Source organism: Lissotriton vulgaris, chromosome 8 (genome assembly GCF_964263255.1).
Source record: "Lissotriton vulgaris chromosome 8, aLisVul1.2, whole genome shotgun sequence".
Lineage (NCBI taxonomy): Eukaryota > Metazoa > Chordata > Amphibia > Caudata > Salamandridae > Lissotriton > Lissotriton vulgaris.
This window is the reverse complement of record NC_141696.1, coordinates 1,397,729,080-1,397,750,341: the sequence shown is the minus strand read 5'-3', so window position 1 is coordinate 1,397,750,341 and position 21,262 is coordinate 1,397,729,080. Positions and strand designations below refer to the sequence as shown.

General features: G+C 47.9%; 1 protein-coding gene across 2 annotated transcripts in view; it reads right to left on the bottom strand.

Annotated features, from left to right (window-relative positions):
- Positions 1-21,262, bottom strand: part of DYRK1A (dual specificity tyrosine phosphorylation regulated kinase 1A) — a 700,909-nt gene that overhangs the window by 334,860 nt on the left and 344,787 nt on the right. For both annotated transcript variants that reach the window (XM_086935409.1, XM_086935410.1), the window contains exon 6: positions 6,599-6,787. In XM_086935409.1, the coding sequence (XP_086791535.1) occupies positions 6,599-6,787 (189 nt within the window). The remainder of the gene's footprint in view (positions 1-6,598; positions 6,788-21,262) is intronic.

Here is a 21,262-nt window from a genome sequence, read left to right as displayed (position 1 = left end):
ACCCCTCTAGCTGGGTGCCCTATGTCAGTGGTGAGGGTACTGGTGCATGAGCCCTTTGCCCCTACAGTACCCAGGTCCATTTCTGGGCACTGTAAGCGCAGTGCTGCCATTAAGAGTATATTGTGCTGGGAGTTTGTCATTACCAACTCCACAGCACCATACTGGCTTTACTGCAAACTTCTAAGCACATTAAACCCACACTGATGCCAGTGTAGGATTTAATGTAAAATGCACAACAGAGGGCATCTTAGAGATGCCCCTTGAAACACGACCAACTCCTAGAGACCTGTCTGAGTGGCTGCCTAGGCTGCCACCGCTAGACATGTTTCTGGACCCCTGGGTTGAGCGCTTGCTCATCTCTGAATCGATGCACATCCTGGGACGAGGTGCCAAGCCTCCTCCCCAAGGATGGACAGGGTCCACAAAGATGAAGCTTCAAAGGCGTGACACCTTTGTGAGCTACAGCAGACATTTGGTGCTTCCAGCAACTGGGCACCACCGGTTCTAACCCTCACTTTGGGCGGGAGAATCAGCAGAAAAACCAAATGAGGAAGGGAGGTGTGCCCACCTCTGCCAACCCCACCCCTCAGGTGGGAGAGGCAAGGTGAAGCACAACTCTCAGTCCTCGCCATCTTGCAGATGGGGGACCCAGCCAACCAGTGAGAGGCATATGCCCACTTCCACTGTAGGGTCGCATAATAAGGGGTGTACTCACCCCAAGGAAGGGACCCATTGGCCCAGACCTTTTACTACCTGTAAAACCCCTAGATCTAGTATTTAGGGGCTACCTCGGACCTTGCCTCGTCTGACGAAAACCGACCAGGAGAGGGACTGAAGAAGCCGTGGTGAACTAAGAAGAGGAGAACGCCCACTGACTTGGCCCCAGTTCTACCGGCCTGTCCGCTCCTTGAACCTGCTCGAGCGAAATCCTTGTGTGTCCTGCAGCCAGCCGCCCTAAAGAACCCGAAGGACCGGCCCTGCCTTCCAAAACGAAGTCTTTGATCCCATGAGCACTGGATTTGCTCACCAACAGACTGAGTTAATGTGGCCCAACACCACGAGCCAGTCTCCCCGGCGATCCTGATCTGAGATGTGGCGATCCTGACCTGGGTTGTGGTGTTCTCCGACCTGCCTAGCATCTCTAATAGATGCCTGCAGTCTTTCTGGAGGTTCCCCACGGAACCGGAGCTGGTAAGAAAACCAGACGCCTAAAAAAAACACTGCATCAGACGTCCCATGGCCTTGGGTGGTCCAACCAACGGTGTTACGGCATCCCAACATACATCTCCAACCAGTGGTCACCTCCAGAAGATCGTTGTCCCTGAGCCTGCAGCCTTTATTGCAATCAGAGAATCCCCATTGAAAACAGATTACCCGAAGCCAAAACAGCACCCAGCCGCTTCTGCTGGTGAACTTTGGGTGCTAACTCGGTTCCCACTTTGCCCTGAGCCTAACACCAGGAGTTTTGCTCCCACAACCTTGTGGGTTGCTCGTGAGCAGCCACCAACCGGAGGCACCCTATCCCCCATTGGATATCATTGGGCCTCGAAAGGGCCGAAAAGCAGATTGCTTGGGGTGAGAGGTTGCCACAAAGCCCAAAGATCTGGCGGTAGCCCAAGAATTCTTGAAGCACGTGACCTTATCACCAAAAAGGCAATGGCCATCAAAGGCCAAGTCTGGTAAGGTGGATTGGACAACCCCAGAAAAACCAGACGTCCTCAACCAGGCATTGCGCCTCAGGGCTACTGACTTGGAAACCGCTCAGCTCAGTGAGTCGCGGTATCCAGCCCACATCTGATGGTGAATTAAGATGCGTCTCTACCCTTTGCCACTGCGAGGGTGAGAACGGCCCGGGGCCTCCTCAGGGCACTGTGGCAGCACTTGTGCAACAGTATCCCACACTGTACAGGTATAACGGCCCAAGAGGCATGCGGTATTCACCGACCGCAGCGCAGCGCTAAGCTAGCGGAAGAAAACATCTTCTTATCAAAGTGGTCCAGCTTCTTGGATTCCCTGTCTGGGGGAGCAGTAGGGGGATGTGCCCTTACAGGACGAGGCTTGGAACACCAAGCTCTCAGGTGTTGGTTTTTGGGAGAAGAAAAGTGGGTCGCCTGGGGCCGGGCGTGGTGTCTGTCAATCATCGTCTCCAGAGGAGCCCCTGTGCTGGGCTTGGACCAAGTGCCCAGAAGGACGTCGGTAAGGGATTCATTAAAAGGCATTAGGGGCTCCAAAGAGACAACCACTGGTTGAATCACCTGTGTCAGGAGTTTAGTCCTGACTGCCACAGTAGGAAGCTCCAGGCCCAAGGCTTAAGCCTCCCTACTAAACACCACGGTTTATAAAGCTCCCACTTCCGTAGCCACGGTAGGTGGGGGGAGCATGTTAAAGTCTGGAGAGGTATCGAGACCACTGGCGTCACCTAGGTCCTCTCTCCAGTCCTGCTCTTCAAGCTAGTCAGCTAAAGGGTCCACAGACCCCTCCCAGTCCTCCTCACCCTCCTCTGGTTGCCATTCAGGTCTGATAGGAACACCAGAGATGAACAGAGACACAAACGTGCGGTCCAGTGCCGTGTCCAAGTGGGAGGCTGGGGTCGGCGCTGGGGGCATTGTTGCCTGAAAGGTGCAGTTAGATCGACCGGCGTCGATCCAGATCCAGGCCTGGATCCTCTGGGGCCCTCCGGCACCGGAGCCACCTTGTTGTTTAAGGCCCACTTGTGGTTTTCCTGAACTAGTCTGCTGAGTGAGTCCGCCTGAGCATTCTGCACACCTGGTAGATGGGTAGCCGTTATAGTCAGTCCTCTGGCTAGCGGCCAGTGCCAGATCGCCTGCGCTTCCTGAGACAGTGTGCGCGATCTCGAGCCCCCATGCTTGTTGAGGTAATGCATTGTGGTCGTATTGTCTCTCCTTGCTTACTTTTGACAATAAGATCCTTGTCAAAGTAGTGGCCAACAGATTGTCCCTGTTACTAGATCAGATAATTTCGCTGTTCACCACTTCCAGACATATTTCCTTGTAGCTCAGGCCCAGTTTGCATATCATTGGTACAATCCAAATGCCTGTCTACCTTATGACAAAACAGAGCTGGACTTGGCTGGACATGGCAGCTCCATTACCGCAGGGCCTAAGGTAAGACCCTTTGGTTGTCTAGACATTGTTTACCACATGCTGGGCCTTGCGAAAGCTTAGTCTGATCCTGGGTTGTGACTTTAAACTCTCCTGCCCTTCCTCTCCCACAACCTCCATGGCTGCCCTTAACCCTTGAGAAAATTGGCCAACAAACGACCTTCATATTCTGGGAGATTTATACCTGGTTGGCCATGTGCTCTCACACTCTGATAACATTAGATTTGCTGATATTACTTACATGGACAGATTCATATTTCGGCAGCTACATGGGACGCTCTGCTCCCGCATCCCCACTTATCACCTGTATCCAGACTACTTCCTCAGGTGTTAATACCACTCAACGGGGACCCAAAGGGTTGCTAAACTTTATTGCGCATGCATGACCCTCCAATGTCCCCGAGGACAGCAAGGTCCAATTGCAGTGGGAGAAAGATTAAGGTCCTTCTATTTCTGACAAGTACTAGCCCTTTTGCTGTGCGCAAACTAAACTAGTATCCCCCAATCGTCGTCACATGAGTCTCCACTTTCGGTTTTTGTTCAGATCGTTCATCATCCCATCTGGCCTTGCCAGACTTGCCCCTTCTGGGTCCTCTGTGTTCCAAATGCACATTTCCTGAGGAAAACTTTCTTCATTTAATGTGGACATGTCCCCATACTGCAATTGTTTGGACTGTAGTGTTTAACACCCTCTTCCGTATGATTATAGATACTCTTTTACCTTCCCACACGATCGACCTTTCAGGCAATGATTCTGATGTCCCAACAAATGTCCGTAAGGTTCAAAGCTATAGCTTGGTTACTGGAAAAGAGAGCTTTCTCTCCAATGGGACAGTGGGTTTCGCCCAACTGTCAAGACTTGGCTCCACGGCATTACGTATTGTTCCATAACAAGTATATGCCATATTGCCACATAGTAGCCCCCTCCTCATCCCCCCCTGCCAGACTGAAATTATATTTGGCAACCAGTCAGGCCTATTTGCTTACTTTGGAATCTGAACCCCAGCGCCAGACCCTCCCTCCCTCCCCTCCCCCTCTTCCTCCTCCTACTCAGCCAGTCAGGACACTGGTGCAGAGCTTGCCTGTCCCTCTGCCTTAAGGCTCAATGTTGATTGTGCCCTCTTGTGAGTTTACTAAGTCAAGTGTCTTGATGTTTTTTTTTCTTTATATGCTGCACACTAGGTACCATTTGTTCCTTTAAGCTACATTGGCGGTCTCGGGTTGGCCATATTCAGTGATGGAAAATTATCGTGTTTGAAAAAGTTAGAAGTAGCCATCAGAAAAGGCCTCCGATAGTAGTGGCATTGACGCAAAGAAGGAGGATTAAAATCTAGAGTAATCTGAGTAGTTGCACTTTTGCAATCTCAGGCGACTGATCCTGGTGCAGGCCTGAAAGGAGTCGATACAGCTTGGAGTCAGAGACCAGCATCAACGTCATATCTAGAACTGGTAAAGAAGGGACTGCAGTGGACTCAGAAAAGGACATTTGAGCAAGTGTCAGAAAAGGCCAAGGAACGGGTATCATGAAGTCACCTGACCCTGAGGGAGGACCACAGTAAGTTGACCTTAGCCCCATGCAGCTCCATGGGTGCCCAAAGACTATCCAGGGCAGCACCACCTCCTTGAAAGCAGCTATAGCCTGCAAGGTTGACGATGATCCAGGGAATTGGAATGCACCAGGATCAGACGCCTGACAACAGAGTCAGAAGACACTTGTGAGGTATAATTCATTTAACAGACGTCCTTGTGCGGTCTACCTGTTAACTAGTGGGATGAAGTTTAGTCTCGCTTAGCTTACTAGTGCATACAGTTTTATTGACTGAGACGTACCATAAAGCTTAGTATGTGTATGGGACATCAAGCGGGGCAAGTTTCTTGTATGGGACAGCAAGCATCCGAGCGAGTTTAAGTGGGTCTTATGTTTCAACAGCATTTTTTCTTATGCTATACCACCTACTCCCAGATCGCCTTTAGATGCATGAGGGCTCTTTATCACACAACTTCAAGTTGTGGCTGGAGCCCACGTACCAAAGCCACATCATGCAAGGCAAGGACCGACATCTGCTTCCTGCAGCAGCTGCATGGCTGGACTCCTGTGTGGTTTTGAGGGAAATCAATATCCCTGAATGTCTGTGGTAGATTTGGAATTATTCTGAAGGCTGACAAATTTGGGAGTGGTGCTCCAGATCAGCACTGATGGTTACAGAAGGAAAGGAACAGACATCAGTGCACCGGCATCGTGCTTCTATGCAACTCCGATCCATGACTTGTTGGGTAGTAAGGGGTCACAGTGGAGCCACAAAGCACCATCTATAGCAGCGGAGAAGCACTGCTGCTAAATTTTCGATATCCAGTCTGGCACCTGCAAATATTCTAAAGGTCAGTAATCGAAGTCAGAAGAATCCATCAGAAACAAGCATTAGCGTTTGGCATTCTACAACACTGGCAATTCAACATATGTGATATTGAGGTTTTCAAAGTTATATAGAAGATCCACGACTTTGATTAATACCTTTCAAAAAGGCCCACATATAGGGTCACAACCAGGCACCCTTGACAGCAATTTGCTTGGCCAACCAAAACAAAGGACAGTGAGGATGATGGCAACCCTATTCATGAAAACCTCAGAGTGGCCAACTGAGTCTCCTTTTATGGATCACCAACCCCGTCTCAGGTCGACCCATTCATCGCCACGGAGGAATGTTCTCAACATCAAGGAGGTCCTGCATAATGCAAGAAAGACTTTACGAGATAGAACAGAGATATTAAGTGTGATGGGCAGAATGGAAAGTGTAGCTTTCCATTCTGTAATGTTTTAGGACTGGTGGGAAAAACAGATGATTCTAAAGAAATATGGATTCCAAGCCAGATATCAACCGTCCTATTTTTCACTCGGCTTGTGCCTGCCTTTAGAGAAAAAACATGGTACCATCTATCAGCAGGAGGGAACACTTCTGTAACACTCTTCAGCTTTTTACGCCCGGGGATATTATAAATGTGATGAACCTGTGGTTACAAGTATCCATGAGAAACCCTAAGCATGAAAAAAAGCAAGATGAAACCTAAATATTGGACATAGAGAACCAAATAATAGTTGAACACCCGAGGAACACTGCTACAGAGCATGCAAATTCTGATACTTTGTACCAGTCACATTGCTTGGAGTAACCATTAAAAAAAGTTTGTCTTGTCGCTAGCACACCACCACCACAATGCTATTTAGTTACCTGCTAGTTTCCTAATATAGGATGGGGCTCAATTTTATTTAGTTATTTAAATAAAAAAGTCTGCACTGCACATCTTATTTAATTGCACAGACAAGCATGAAGATCAATCTACTTCAGTTGAGGTACTATGATAATACTAATCAATGTCATACCTACTTCTGGGTTAAAGTGTTCAACTTAATATGAAACGTGAGTTTGTATGAGAGCTTTTCTTTTAAGTGAACATGTATGCCAGAGACATGAACTTACCTGTCCAAAAGAACCTTTGCCTATCAAAGAATCTATTTCATAACGATCCATCCACTTTTCGCCATTTTTCACAATGTAATCATAGTTGTCATCGTCATAGCCATCATTGTACACTTTCCTCTCCTTTTTATGACTAGAATCATCTCCTTGACCTTGTTGGTGCCGTCTCTTCTTTTTTGCATAGTAAACCTGTCAAGAAACATACTTTTAAAAATACTAAAAATTTTGTCTTGAAAACTTGCTCATAATCAAGAAAAGTCAGTTGTACATAAAATATAGCAAATTGAATGAAAGATAAAGGGAGCATATAAAGCAGCTCAAGCACGACTATTGCAAAGCCTGCAAATAAAAATTAGTCTGAGTACTTCTGAACTGAATACCTATAGTGAGATAGTTGAGAAGAAAACAAGTTACTTACCTGTAACTTTGGTTCCCCAGTATTGGTAACTTTCAAAGATTCCCATGCTTTGTATCATTCCCCGTCGTCGGAATGGGAGCCTCAGTAAATAAAAAATACCATAGTAGTAAGCACAAAAGTGAAAAAAAGGCCTAGGCCTCATCTCATTTTGTAGCTTATCCACCTCTTTTTGTAAAAGAGACCACATTCTTGCAATAACCAATCAGAGCAGCCTCACCACATAGAACCTTCCCGAGAGAGCCTCAGAGCCTCAAATTTTCGTAGCCGTTGTGGAACAGCAACAATCTTTGTACAATAAGGCTGAGCTTTCCCAGGGGAGGAGGGTGGGTGCATGGGAATCTATGAAAGCTACCAATACTGGGGAAGGATTAGTTACTTACCTGTAATCCTAGTTCTCTTCCAGGGGTATCCTCATCAAAGTCATAAGCATTAGAATATTCCCGCCCATGCACGGGACCCCGGAAATACTATATTATATGTGCCCCACATATATATACTCATATATATATATATATATATATACACACACACATATATATACATACATACATATATATATATATACATACATACATACATACACATACATACATATATATATATATACATACATACATACATACATACATATATATATATATACACACACACAAATATGCAATAGCAGCCAAATAACATCAGAGCTGAAATATGCTGTGAAGAATTTCCACCATACATGAATAATATGCATTAGAAACATGAGAAACAACACCAAAGATTGTTTAGAAACTGTTTTAATGCTCAGATAGCAGTAGAAATTCTTATAACTCACTGAAAGCATAAAAAGCTCCTAGGCTGCATTGCAAACACACAGTCTAAAAAGACAGAAAAGCTAACCTGTAGCTGAATGTAATACAAAAACTGACACTGTGCCTTTAAGGCACTCATGACCCCCTGTATCCCATCATGCCTCAGGGGTGACAGTTAGGTCAGTTCTTTTCAGAGACTGAAAAAACCAAGTAAGAAATAGGTTAATAATATCTCCTTATTAAAGAATGTCCTTTGCCCGGGGAGGCGGGAGGGGTGCTTATGACTTTGATGAGGATACCCCTGGAAGAGAACTAGGATTACAGTTAAGTAACTAATCCTTCTCTTCCAGGGGATCCTCATCAATAGTCATAAGCATTAGAATAAAATAGCGAGCCTCTCCTCATCCCTGCGGGCAAAGTAATAACAAGACAGGAATCTCATCAACAAGCCTGAGCAGGCCATAGGCTACCCAAACAGATTTCTCAAGGAGGCTTGCCCTACTTGAGTATCGGCCCTGGAATCAGATTCTAGACAGTAATGCCTCGTAAAGGTATGAACTGATTTCCAGGTTGCAGCCTTGCATATATCTGACATTGGAATGTCATGCAAGAAAGCCACTGTGGCCGCTTGCCCTCTGGTAGAATGTGCTTTGGGTGATACCAATAAAGGCTTGCCTGCAAACTGATATGTCAATTTAATGCAGGAGACAATTCATCTGGAGATGGACCTCTTGGCCGCTGGAAAGCCCGTTCTCATTGAACCATAGTTTTCAAACAGCTGATCCGCCTTCCTGATTCCCTTGGTTTTTTCCAAATAGAACTTGAGCACTCTTTAAATCCAAGGAGTGCAATGACCGCTCTGCTGGGGTCGCTAGATTTGGGGAAAAAAAGGAAGGGAAATGGACTGATTTATATGAAAATCAGAAACCACCTTAGGCAAGAAGGATGGATGAGCCCTCAGGACTACTCTATTGTGATGGAAAACAGTATATGGTTCCTTCGCACAGAGCGCTTGTATCTCGCTTACTCTGCGCGCTGACGTAATCGCCCCTAAAAAGGCTGCTTTTAAAGAGATGTTGCAAAGAGGCCTTGTGGATGGGTTCGCAAGGAGGCATTAACCTGGTTAGAACCAGGTTCAATTCCCAAGGAGAAGGATTTCGCACAGGGGGATAGACTTTTTTCAACCCCTGGAGGAAGTCCTTAACCACTGGAACTTGAAAGAAAGAAATCTGATTAGGTGATATCCTGTACGCTACTATGGCTGACAGATGCACTCTAATGGAAGCATATTTCAATCCAGAAGTTGCCAAGGAAAGGAGGTATGGCAGAATTACCTCCTCCTGCCCTTTAGTAGGATCTAGGTGATGATCCCTACACCATATGTAAAACCTTTTCCACTTGAACGCATAGGACGCTCTTGTGGAAGGTCTCTTAGCCTCCTTTAAAATGTGCATACATTCGGAAGGCAGGTTCTGATGCCCATATTGCAGGACCTCAGGTGCCATGCTGTTAGGTTCAGTGATGGGAGGTTGGGATGCAGTATTCTCCCGTTCATCTTGCTCAACAGGTCCGGCCTGCAAGGAAGTCGTCTGTGTGGACACACTGACAGATGTAGAAGGTCCGGGTACCATCACTGCCGTGGCCAATCCGGAGCTACCAAGATCATCTACATGTCTGACCTGAGTAGCTTGGAGACTACCTTCGGAATCAGAGCCAAGGGAGGAAACGTGTAAGCAAATGTTCCCGACCAATCCATCAGGAGAGCATTCCCCTGCGTACCTGGCCGGTAGAATCTGGACGCGAAGGCGTGGCATTTTGCATTTTCTTCGTCTGCAAACCAGTCTATGGCTGGACGACCCCAACAACGAAAAAGCTCTACCACTTCGTCGTTTAGCACCCAGTCTGGCTGATCTTCGAAGTGCCTGCTAAGTGCGTCTGCTAGGACGTTCAATTCGCCTGGAAGGTGCACCGCCACTACTGAGAGGCATCGAGAGAGAAGCCAGTGCCAGATGGTTTGAGCCTCCCGGGAGAGTGGGCATGACCGCGTGCCTCCTTGCTTGTTCAGATAGAACTTGGTGGTTGTATTGTCCGTCTGAACTAGGACTGAGTTGGACTAGATTGCTGGAAGAAAAGCTTTGAGAGCTAAAAACACCGCTCTGAGTTCCAGCATGTTGATTTGGTACGTCTGCTCCTGCGCAGACCACTGAGCCTGAATCTGAAGGGGACCCATGTGCGCTCCCCAGCCTTGCAAAGAGGCATCTGGCACTATAGACTGGGATGGTAGAGGTTGGTGAAAAGGCACTCCCACCAGCACATTCCTCGTCCGAGTCCACCATTTGATGGCATCCTTCGTTGCTTGAGAAAGAGTGATACGATCCTCCCAACGCCCTGTCGCTTGGTCCCACTGGTCTTCGAGAGCCTGTTGCAGAGGCCGCATTCTCAGCCTGGCGTTCAGGATGAGAAAAATGCAGGACGCCATGGAACCCAGCAGGGATGCTACCTGTCTGACTGTTGGAAACCGAGGCTCTAGTAGAATCCCACATTTCTGTCTCATGGAAAAAAGTCTCTCCTTCGAAGGAAACACTTTTCCCAATTTTGTGTCCAGAACGGAGCCTAGGTAGTGGATGGACTGTGTCGGCCGCTGGACTGACTTATCCAGATTTACATGGAGACCGAGCCTGTGCAACTGGTGCAGGCAAAGTTGCAAATCCTGTGCTACCCGTACCGGAGATGGGTCCTTTTGGAGCCAGTCGTCCAGTTACGGATAGATGAAGAGTCCCTTTTTGTGAAGAAAAGCCGGCACCACTGCCATGCATTTGGTGAAGACTCGTGGTGCGGACTTGAGTCCGAAGGGTAGCATTTGTACTGGTAGTGTTTGTTTCCTACGACAAACCTTAAGTACTTGCGATGCCGTAGTGCAATCGGAATGTGAAAGTATGCATCTTACAGATCCACCGAGCACATCCAATCTCCGGCTTGAAGAGGTGGGCATATTTGGTGAAGAGCTAACATGCGGAACTTTTCTTTGACAATGACTTTGTTTAGGAGACGAAGATCGAGTATGGGTCTGAACTTGTCCTCCTGATCTTTTTTGGGGACAATAAAGTATCTGGAGTAAACTCCCTTTCCTCTTTGAGAGGGGGGGGACGACTTCCTCTATAGCTCTTTTTTGTAGCAGGATTTTCACCTCTCTCCTGAGCAAGCTTAGCTGGTGAGGGCAAGAGTTCTTTGGAGGAATGTTCTTTGGAAGCGCACGGAAACGTATGTATCCATTGTGCAGTATATTCAGCACCCACCGATCCCTTGTGATGCTGACCCACTCTGCCAGGTGTTGTGAAGCACTTCCTCCCACTGGAGTGGGCAACGGCGCCAGATGAAGCCACTGCTCAGGCCTTTCCTCCTCTCGTGGTGGTAGAGGACTGCTGGTGACCTCCTCTACCTCTGTTGGATTTGCATCGAAACTGGGATTTCCCCTGGTTCTTATTTTGGGACCACTGAGGGGTTTGAACCCTCTGTTGAGCCCCTTTTCCCTTGCTGGTCTTAAAGCGGCGTTTGAACTCTTTTTTCTTCTCCAAACTCACCGCTTTTACCGTATCCAGCTAGGTCTTCATACGAGTCATCTCTTCGTCAGCATGTTCTCCGAAGAGAGAGGACCAAGAAAAAGGAAGATTTAGGATGCGTTGTTGAGCATCCGGCTTCAGTCCTGTGAGGCACAACCAAGCTGACCTCCTGGCACAAACTCCATGTGAGTAGGAATGTGCCGCAAGCACTGCACCGCCCGCTGCTGTGCTTATCAACTGGTTCGCCACCAGACATCCTTCCGTCATTGTTTCTTTGAAGTCCTTCTGGTCCTCTTTTGGTAGCTTGGACTTGAACCATGGAGTCCCATAAGGCTCTATCGTATCTACCCAACAGCGCGGCCGCACTGGAGACCTTCAGCGTGGAGGCAGCTGAATTGCAAACCTTGCGACCCCACGAGTCCTGTGATTTGCTGTCCTTATCTGGTGGTACTGAAGAGGAAGCAGCAACTGCATGCGTCTTCCTTGCAGCCGCCACTATCACAGAGTCTGCTGGAGGGTCAGATTTTACAAAAATCGGGTCGGAGGAAGCTGGTTTGTACTTCTTCTGTATGCGGGCCGGCACCGCTTTGATGGTTGCTGGAGTTAAAAAAACGTCCTTGACAGGATCCATAATCCCCGGGACTAAAGGCAGCAGCGGGCGAGAGACAGATTATTTGTGCAAAGTTTCAAAAATTACTGTCATAGCCACCTGGGGGACGGACATTTCAATGCTCAGCTTCTGAGTTCCTCTTTGTAGGACATCTAAATAAGTGCCAATGTCATCCACTGGAGAGGATCTGGAAACAGGACTATCTATTCGCGTGGGAGAGTAATCCCTCTTGGAAGACCTGGTAGAAGAAGTAGATGAAGTAGACTGAGTTCTTCGACGTATACGGTGAGCACCGTGCCTCCTCTCCCGTGATCTTCTTGGGTGTTCTGCCCTTCTAGGAGAACGAGATCTGACCGGATCTTCTCTTCTGGGAGAACGAGATCTAACCAGATCTTCCCTTCTGGGAGAACGAGATCTAACCAGATCTTCCCTTCTGGGAGAGCGGGATCTGGTAGGCCTTCTCACAGGCGATTTGCTTGCTTGGCGCCTGGGAAGACTGCGTCTGTCCACTTCCTCCACCAGTGTTAGGAATCAATAGCCTTGACATGCGAGGTTGCTGGGATGTGTTCTTTTACCTAGGTCCCTACAAACACACAGCTTGTTTTTAGACGCTCCCTAACCAGTGAAAAGAGGCACGGCAGAACGTAGCCTTTGCTTGGCTTACTGTTCCGGTACCACGCCCCCTCTTCACTTCCTGGTTCCTGGCTCGAGGTTCGGTGGCGTTCTGTGGAATCCTGCGAGTCTCCTTGGACCTTTTTCCCGCTCCTTGCCTTCTTTCCCCTGACCCTGCAGCCGCTGGCTGGTTGCTACGAGTGAGAGTGTCTTTGCCGAACTTCGGCATTTCTTGAAATTCTACGCGAGTGTTTTCTCGCGACTACCCTTGCTTTTCTCACGCATTTCGCGGGCGTTATTTCGCTCGGCTCCTTTTCCTCGCTTTCTGTTGTATGTATGTAATACATGGCGAGTTCTTAGTTGTTTAAACCTTCCTGTGAGAGTGAGCGCTCCGCCCTTGCTTCCTTTAGGGCCGGGTGTCTCTCCTCGTGTGTGTGTGTACTGCTCCGCTGTTTTAGCCCGCAACAGCCGGCCGGTGCTCCTCACATTCCCATTTTTGTTTTTGTGTTTGTCTGGTGTGAATGTCCCTGGAGAGTTCTATCCCTGATATCCCGTTACCCATTATTCCGCTCCCATTACTTGAACTCTTCGATAAAGCCTGCCTAAATTACAATTGGGGTAAGCACAACTGAATAATCCTGCATGTCAATGATTCCTGCATGAAGGTTAGTGAACTAAGGATATATTATGTGTATTGCCTATTTTGTTTTCTAGCTTGGACATCCACCTACGACTACTCCTGCCATACCCTGCATACCCCCTCGTATGAGGAGAGTGGTGGACACTCCTAGGGTAATTCCCTCATACTTTTAGGGGACAGTAGACAGGAGTGTGTAACCATTCGCATTCTTGCTCCTGTGTCCTGGAGGTGTAGGGATCCTTCTTCGCTCCCGTGGAAACTTGGTCACTACCTGACAGAAAGCCAAGCCCACGTATATTATTTCCCCTGAGCGAGATGGATCCTGATCCCACGTTCAGTACTCTTGAGCTCCAGGCTCATTCAATAGAAGAAATTACTGCAGCCTTAGTGGCGCTCCAGTCAGAAGTGGGTAGATTGGGGGTCGAGAATCAAAGACTAGTAGCTGAAGTACATCAGTTAAGAACAGGAGAGAGAGGCACAGGCACTATACCAAAAACCAGAAAAAACTATATACAACCTGCTAGGTTTACCTTACCTCCTCCTGAAACAGACCTGGGGGCTAGTGGCGACTCCCTCAGCTCACCTGTACAAGTCACTGTAAATACCCCTACTCCTGTTCCCCTAGCCATGCCTGAACGATTTTCCGGGGACAGCAACAAATATAATGTCTTTATGAATCAATGCCACCTCCACTTTTTATGCAAGACGGCATCTTTTCCTGATGACTCAGCTAAGGTAGCCTTCATCATTTCCTATCTTGCGGGGAATGCGACAGAATGGGCGGTTCCCTTAGTCCAGAACAATGATCCTGCTATATGACTTGGATATCTTTAAGGAAAAGATGAGAAGCCTCTTTGCCAGACATTCCTATATGCAAGCAAGTGATACAGAACTGCTCAGTCTAAAGCAAGGCTCCAAAGATCTCTGGTCTTACATTACCAACTTCAATCGTTTGGTGGCTGAGACACATTGGCCAGAGGACAAAAGAACCTCCTTGTTTTATCGTGGGTTAGGTGATGACTTAAAAGATCTACTCTCTCAGATAGTGAACCCCCCAGAAGATTGTGCTTCTTTTATTGATCTAGTAGTCAAATTAGATCATCGTTTACATGAAAGGAAGGGGGAAAGAACTCGAAACATTGTAACTAGGGTTTTTTTTACCTAAAATTGAGAAACCTGTCCCAAAAGATGTCCCTGAACCCATGCAAATCGGGGGCATACGAGGTCCTTTATCCTCAGAGGAAAAAGAGAAGAGACGTAAATTAAACTTATGCCTGTACTGCAGAAAGGGTGCCCACTATGCTAAAGATTGTCCAGTCCGTCCTAAGACACCCAGGTTTACAGCTAGCAGTGTTTCCCATTCGGAAAACTAGCAAGCTTGAGGAATAGAGAGGTCACTTCTTCAAGCTACATCCCTCATCAGATCTCTACCAACAAAATTCACATAGTCAAACATTTCACCTTACCGATTACTCTCACGTACAACGGAAAAAGGCAATTCTCCATGTCTGTCCTTCTGGATTCAGGAGCAACAGGAAACTTCTTTGATATTAAACTCGCTAAACAGTTGGGCCTGTCTTTTGTTGCGAAACCCCAGCCTGAATCCATATGGGCCGTAGATGGGTCCGAGTTGTCGTCAGGAATGATCAGTTATCAAACCCCGCCTGTGATCATTGTTTTCAATAATGGGCATTCTGAAAGTCTTGTTTTTGATCTCACAGACGCTCCTAATTTTGGTGTTATTTTAGGAGTACCCTGGTTACAAATACATAATCCGGTTATAGACTGGGTTCAAAGAACTGTCACCTTGATCTCTCCATATTGTAAAACCCATTGTTACATGGAAGCCCGAGAACCTGAACTCCCTTTATACTGCGCAGTCCAAACCGGACTAGACCTGAAAGTGCTCGAACAATATGCAGAATCCGCAGAGGTGTTCAATGAACAAGAAGCAACAAGATTACCTCCTCACAGGAGTTACGATTGTAGAATCGACTTAATCCCTGGCGCAGATTTGCCATGTAGTCGAATTTACGCTTTAACACCCGCAGAAAACGACTATCTAAAAAACTATTTTGACGAAATGTTAGCGAAAGGTTTTATCAGACACTCTACTTCACCTGCGTCTTCTCCTTTGTTTTTTATTGATAAAAGGGAAGGAGGGCTCAGGGCATGCCTTGACTATAGAGCCTTGAATAAAATTACGATAAAAAAACAAGTATCCCCTACCTCTGATTCCAGTGCTTCTTGAACAGATAAAAGGAGCCAAAATCTTTACGAAGATAGATCTCAGAGGGGCTTACCATTTAATACGCGTCAAACAGGGCGATGAATGGAAGACCGCATTCCGCACCAACTTTGGGCTCTATGAGTATTGTGTGATGCCCTTCGGGCTGTGCAACACACCTGCTGCGTTCCAGTACTTTATCAATGATATTTTGCGTGAATATATTGACATCTTTGTTATCGTCTATATTGACGATATCCTTATATTCTCGCAGAACGAGAATGACCACGTAGAACACGTAAGAAAGATCCTTACAAAGCTAAAGGAAAATCAGTTGTTCGCCAAACTGGACAAGAGTATGTTCCACACCACTGAAGTGGATTTCTTGGGCTTTACTATCAAACCTACGGGCTTGCAGATGGATCCCAAGAAAATTGAGGCCCTGGTGAACTGGAAAAGTCCAACTTCAGTAAAGGAAATACAATCGTTCCTCGGATTCGCCAATTTTTATCGGCGGTTCATTAATCATTTCTCTGACACGATAGCTCCAATCACCAAACTCCTGAAAAAAGGAGTACCTTTTCACTGGTCTACTGAGGCAGAAAGATCCTTTTGTGACCTAAAAACCCAGTTCACTTCAGCTCCTATCCTTCATCACGCAGATAACACTCAACCTTTTTTTGTAGAGGCGGATGCCTCACAATACGCTGTGGGAGGTATACTATCACAGAGAGACCCTGAGACTGGACACATGCATCCTATAGCTTATTTCTCCAAAACTCTGTTACCAGCAGAGAGAAATTACACTATAGGAGAAAGAGAATTGTTAGCTATCGAATTATCATTCCAAGAGTGGAGACATCATTTACTAGGTTCCCCCCATGTGGTCACCATATATTCGGACCACAAGAATCTGCAGTTTTTCAAATCAGCTAGAGCTCTAACGCCCAGACAAATGCGGTGGTTATTATTCTTCAGTGAATATGATTTTATAATCACCTATCGCCCCGGAATACAACAAGGAAAAGCTGATGCCTTGTCAAGGCTAGGTCATGAGCAACATGTAGAAATAGAACAACCCAGTCCTATAATACCGGAGAACAGGATCCTGGGAGTGGGTGAAAAAGATCATACCCTTCTTGAACAAATCAAACATATGCTCAGAGATGTATCACATGAAGACTGGTTGAAGGATCCTTTACACTCCATTAGAGAAGGATTGTTTTATCATGAAGACAAATTGTTTGTCCCTGCTTCAGAGTTGAGACTGACTATCATTGAATGGTGTCATAGCAGCACATTGACGGGTCATCCAGGTATAAGAAAAACTCACGACTTATGTAACAGGTGGGTATCTATGTTCAAAGAGGTAGCAGCATATGTACAGACTTGTGCCACTTGCGCCCGCCAAAAGGCGTCGCATTGTGCTCCCACTGGACTCTTAAAAAACAGCCATTCCTCCTCAGCCCTGGCACACAATTAGCATGGGTTTCATGACGGACTTGCCTTCTTGTCAAGGGTTTACCTCAATCTATGTTGTTGTTGATTTACTGTCCAAAATGGGGCATTTCATCCCTTTGAAAAAATTACCTTCCTCCAAAGATCTAGCATCCGTCATTTTTGAAAAACATTGTCAAATTACATGGTTTACCCTCGGTCATCATCTCCGACAGAGGGCCACAGTTTGTCTCAAAGTTTTGGAGGGGGTTGTGTTACAAGCTGGGGATAGATCACAGAGTATCCACTGCTTATCACCCCCAAACGGATGGGCAAACAGAAAGGACAAATCAAACTTTAGAACAATTTTTACGTTGTTTATTGACATCCCTTCCATCCACCTGGGTTCAAGCCTTACCTTTGGCTGAATTCGCTTACAATAATTCCACCCATTCCGCTACACATAAATCCCCTTTTTTCTTTGTACAGGCCCAACACCCTAGGATGATCCCTATTGACCTCCCTCCCAAAGACTCCTCAGTACCTTCCCTTGATGAACACTGTGAGAAGTTGACCTGATATGCAGTGCTCACTATTCTAGTGATCACTATGTATCAGTCCAAACAACCCTTATTGATGATTGGTTGTAAGTCAACCTTATAGACCAGCTATCCTAGTAGCGTGGATACGAGCAGTCTAAGGCTAAAGACTCGAGAGGGCGTGTTAAGCCAGCTGTTATACCATCACATATACCCCTTGAACACCAAGTGAAAGGACACCACACAAGTGTTATGAAAATAAACAGTGTATTTATTTAGATCACAACAGCCCTGTACTCTTTATGAGGACAGGGTACTAAGCACACAAGAAAACTCTTACGAAAATACTTTAAGTTGCACAATTTACACAAATGCCCGAGGGGCACGAAAAACCATATACTATGAAAGTGGAATGCGAAATTACTAGCAGGTAAGTACTGGACTAATAGGCTTTGGAATCGCTAGGACTACGTTACTGAACCTTCAGATTACTAGTAGGAGGCCTAGGGGACTCGGGTGCAGAGTGTGCACTCTCACGCGGGATGCGGGACAAAGTCTATGGAGGCTAGTAAAAGCAAAGTTAGTGTTCTCGGGCGAACCTGACTAGGTAGGTCAAAAACGAAAGTGGATCTGGACCCTTGGATAGTGAGGCTATGCTGGGGCACCGAAATGCCGAAGTTACCTAGCCCAGGGGCTGCGGCTGCATAGGTCTGAAAAGACGTCGGGAATCCTCGTTGGCGAACCAGGAGCCTGAAAGAAGGAGTTGCTGGCAGGCGACCAGTGAAGATTGTTCGATGGATCCAAGCCTGGATCGAAGATGGAAGACACCTGTAAGCAGAGGGGACCAAGTCCTGAATCACTAGCCAGTGATCAGATGGGCACCAGGATGGCACCGGATGGAGTCACCTCGACCAGGTGAGTGGGCGACGCTGGGCTCTGCAGTCTCACAGACCAGGAGGCGTTGTCGGCGACCAGGATGGAGGTGCGAGCTGTCCCACGATGGTTGTTGCTGTCGACGTCGCTGGACCCAGGATTGGGGCAACAAGTCAAGCCCACGCGGTGGACCTAAAATGGCGTCTGGAGTGGACCAGGAGGGTCCGGGGTGCTCCTCTTTTGGAAGGGAACAAGGGCCAGTCTGGAGCAACCAGACCAGCAGTGGTGATGGCGGTCGTCGTCGAGAAGGCCACAAGCCAGCGGGCTAGTAGCCAGACAACGCGGTGAGCAGCCAAAAGGCAGAAGGGCCCCACGCAGATCTCGTGGATGCTGGGGGGCTGGACTTCGGTGCTGGAGCTGCTCAGGGTCGGGGCTTCTCGGACCCCAAAGCACTCACCAGAGGATCCCTCGGCGGTCGTGCTGGATAGAAGTCGTGCAGTTCTGATGATGGCTGGTCCCTCGAGGTCTCGTCGCACCTACGGTTCTCAGCTTAGCTGTAGAGGTAGGTAGAGGTCAGAGGTGCCAGGGAAGCCGGGTCTCGTCGTGCTGGTCAGTCGGATTCCGGAGGAAGGACGTGCAGCAAACCGCAGTGTTCTTGGATGGTGCCTGCGGGTGCAGGGTGACTACTCCTTAGCCACAAGGGAGAAATCTTGAGAAGAAGTCGAGAGTTCCTTTCGTAGAAAGTAGTTTCTTGATTCAAAGATGATCTAATTTGGAAGGGTCCACGCTCCTGCCTTTATCCTAAAGAAAGGGGTGGGTACGCGACTAGGTCCTGCCCTAGGGGGTAGTGTCAATTTCAGGGTGACAGGGGAGATGACTTTCTCAATGGGGAAGGGACCTATAAACCTGGGTTGGAGTTTTTTAGATCCTTCCATCCTTAGGTTTCTAGTGGACAACCACACTTTCTCTCCTATGGTGTACATGGGTTCAGGTCTTCGGTGTTTATCCGCCTGTTTTTTCATAGCTTCCTTGGCCTTACTTAACTCTGTCTTTGCTGTTTCCCATACTAACTTGATTTGGGCATGGTGTTTGTAGGAGAGTAGGGTCTGCAATCCTATGATCACTCAGATTTTTTGCTTTTGTTTCACTGGTTTACGACTTTCTCTGGCTGTGGGCCTGCTAATCAGACCCACAGCCTAGCTGTTCTCTCACTAAATTACAACATGTACCCTAGGTGCATTTACCAATTGGTACTGGGCCACCTTATCAGACCCTGTAACTCAGGGCATAGGTGTACCCAGGGCCTACCAGGGGCTGCAGCATGTATTATGCCACTCCTGGCTGGCCATCTAAATCTGACACAACTGGCTCCACGACAGCTGGGGCAAGGTGGTGTAATCACCCTTTGCTTTAGATTTAGTATACCTATATCTAACCCTAAAAATGGACACACAGATTCCTATCAGTCACTCCTATGGCAGGCCTTAACAATCCTGAAGGCAGAGTGCTTGGAATCGTGTGAGATGGTGCTCTGGCATAAGCTGAGCCCGTTTGCAGCTTGCGGAACCAAGTCCTAATAGCTGTTCCATGATAACGCATACCATATACTCTTAAGTGCATTATAATCCTCGCGGTTAAATGCTATCTCTGGTATTGCTTTATCAAAACATGTCGAGTAAGGTGTCATACGAATTGGAATACTAACCCCTCGCCAATTCTGGCGACTGGGTTAGCATTCCACCCTTCTAGAGGGACACGACATGTATGTAACTGTGAACCCCGGTTAAAGTTAACTCAAGCCTCAGCATCACAAAATGGATGCTGCCACCACAGACACGAATCTGACCCCCTGCAGCTGAGAGTCCTTCCAGCGAGGGGAGATTGGACAAAGGGTTTCCTGTCAGGGGCGATGCTAGCACCATCCCAGACAGGGTTTTGTGTATCCTGGGTAGGCAGGGCTTTACAGGAAGGTGACTGCAAGTGGCACCCCGGTGCTCACTACGCATCTGCCGGCTAGAACCAGTTCCAGGGGCACACCAGCCCCTGGCCTGGGGAAAGTCCGGCATGGGAGAGGGGTGTAACCACCCCCCTTCCTGGTCCCACCCCTAGGGCAGGACCTAGTCGCGTACCCACCCCTTTCTTTAGGATAAAGGCAGGAGCGGGGACCCTTTCAAATTAGATCATCTTTGAATCAAGAAACCACTTTCTACGAAAGGAACTCTCAACTTCTTCTCAAGATTTCTCCCTTGTGGCTAAGGAGTAGTCACCCTGCATCCGCAGGCACCATCTAAGAACTCTGCGGTTTGCTGCACGTCCTTCCTCTGGAATCCGTCTGACCAGCTCGACGAGACCCGGCTTCCCTGGCACCTCTGACCTCTACCTACCTCTACAGCTAAGCTGAGAACCGTAGGTGCGACGAGACCTCGTGCCGGCCATCATCAGAACTGCACGACTTCTATCCAGCACGACCGCCGAGGGATCCTCCGGTGAGTGCTTTGGGGTCCGAGAAGCCCCGACCCTGAGCAGCTCCAGCACCGAAGTCCAGCCCTCCAGCATCCACGAGATCTGCGTGGGGCCCTTCTGCTTTTTGCTGCTCACCGCGTTGTCTGGCTACTAGCCCGCTGGCTTGTGGCCTTCCCGACGACGACCGACGACATCACCACTGCTGGTCTGGTTGCTCCAGACTGGCTCTTGCTCCCTTCCAAAAGAGGAGCACCCCGGACCCTCTTGGTCCACTGCAGACGCCATTTTAGGTCCACTGCGTGGGCTTGAATTTGCCAAGACTTGTTGCCCCAATCCTGGGTCCAGCGACGTCGACAGCATCAACCATCGTGGGACAGCTCGCACCTCCATCCTGGTCGCCGACAACGCCTCCTGGTCCGTGAGACTGCAGAGCCCAGCGTCGCCCACTCACCTGGTCGAGGTGACTTCGCCCGGTGCCATCCTGGTGCCCACACAAT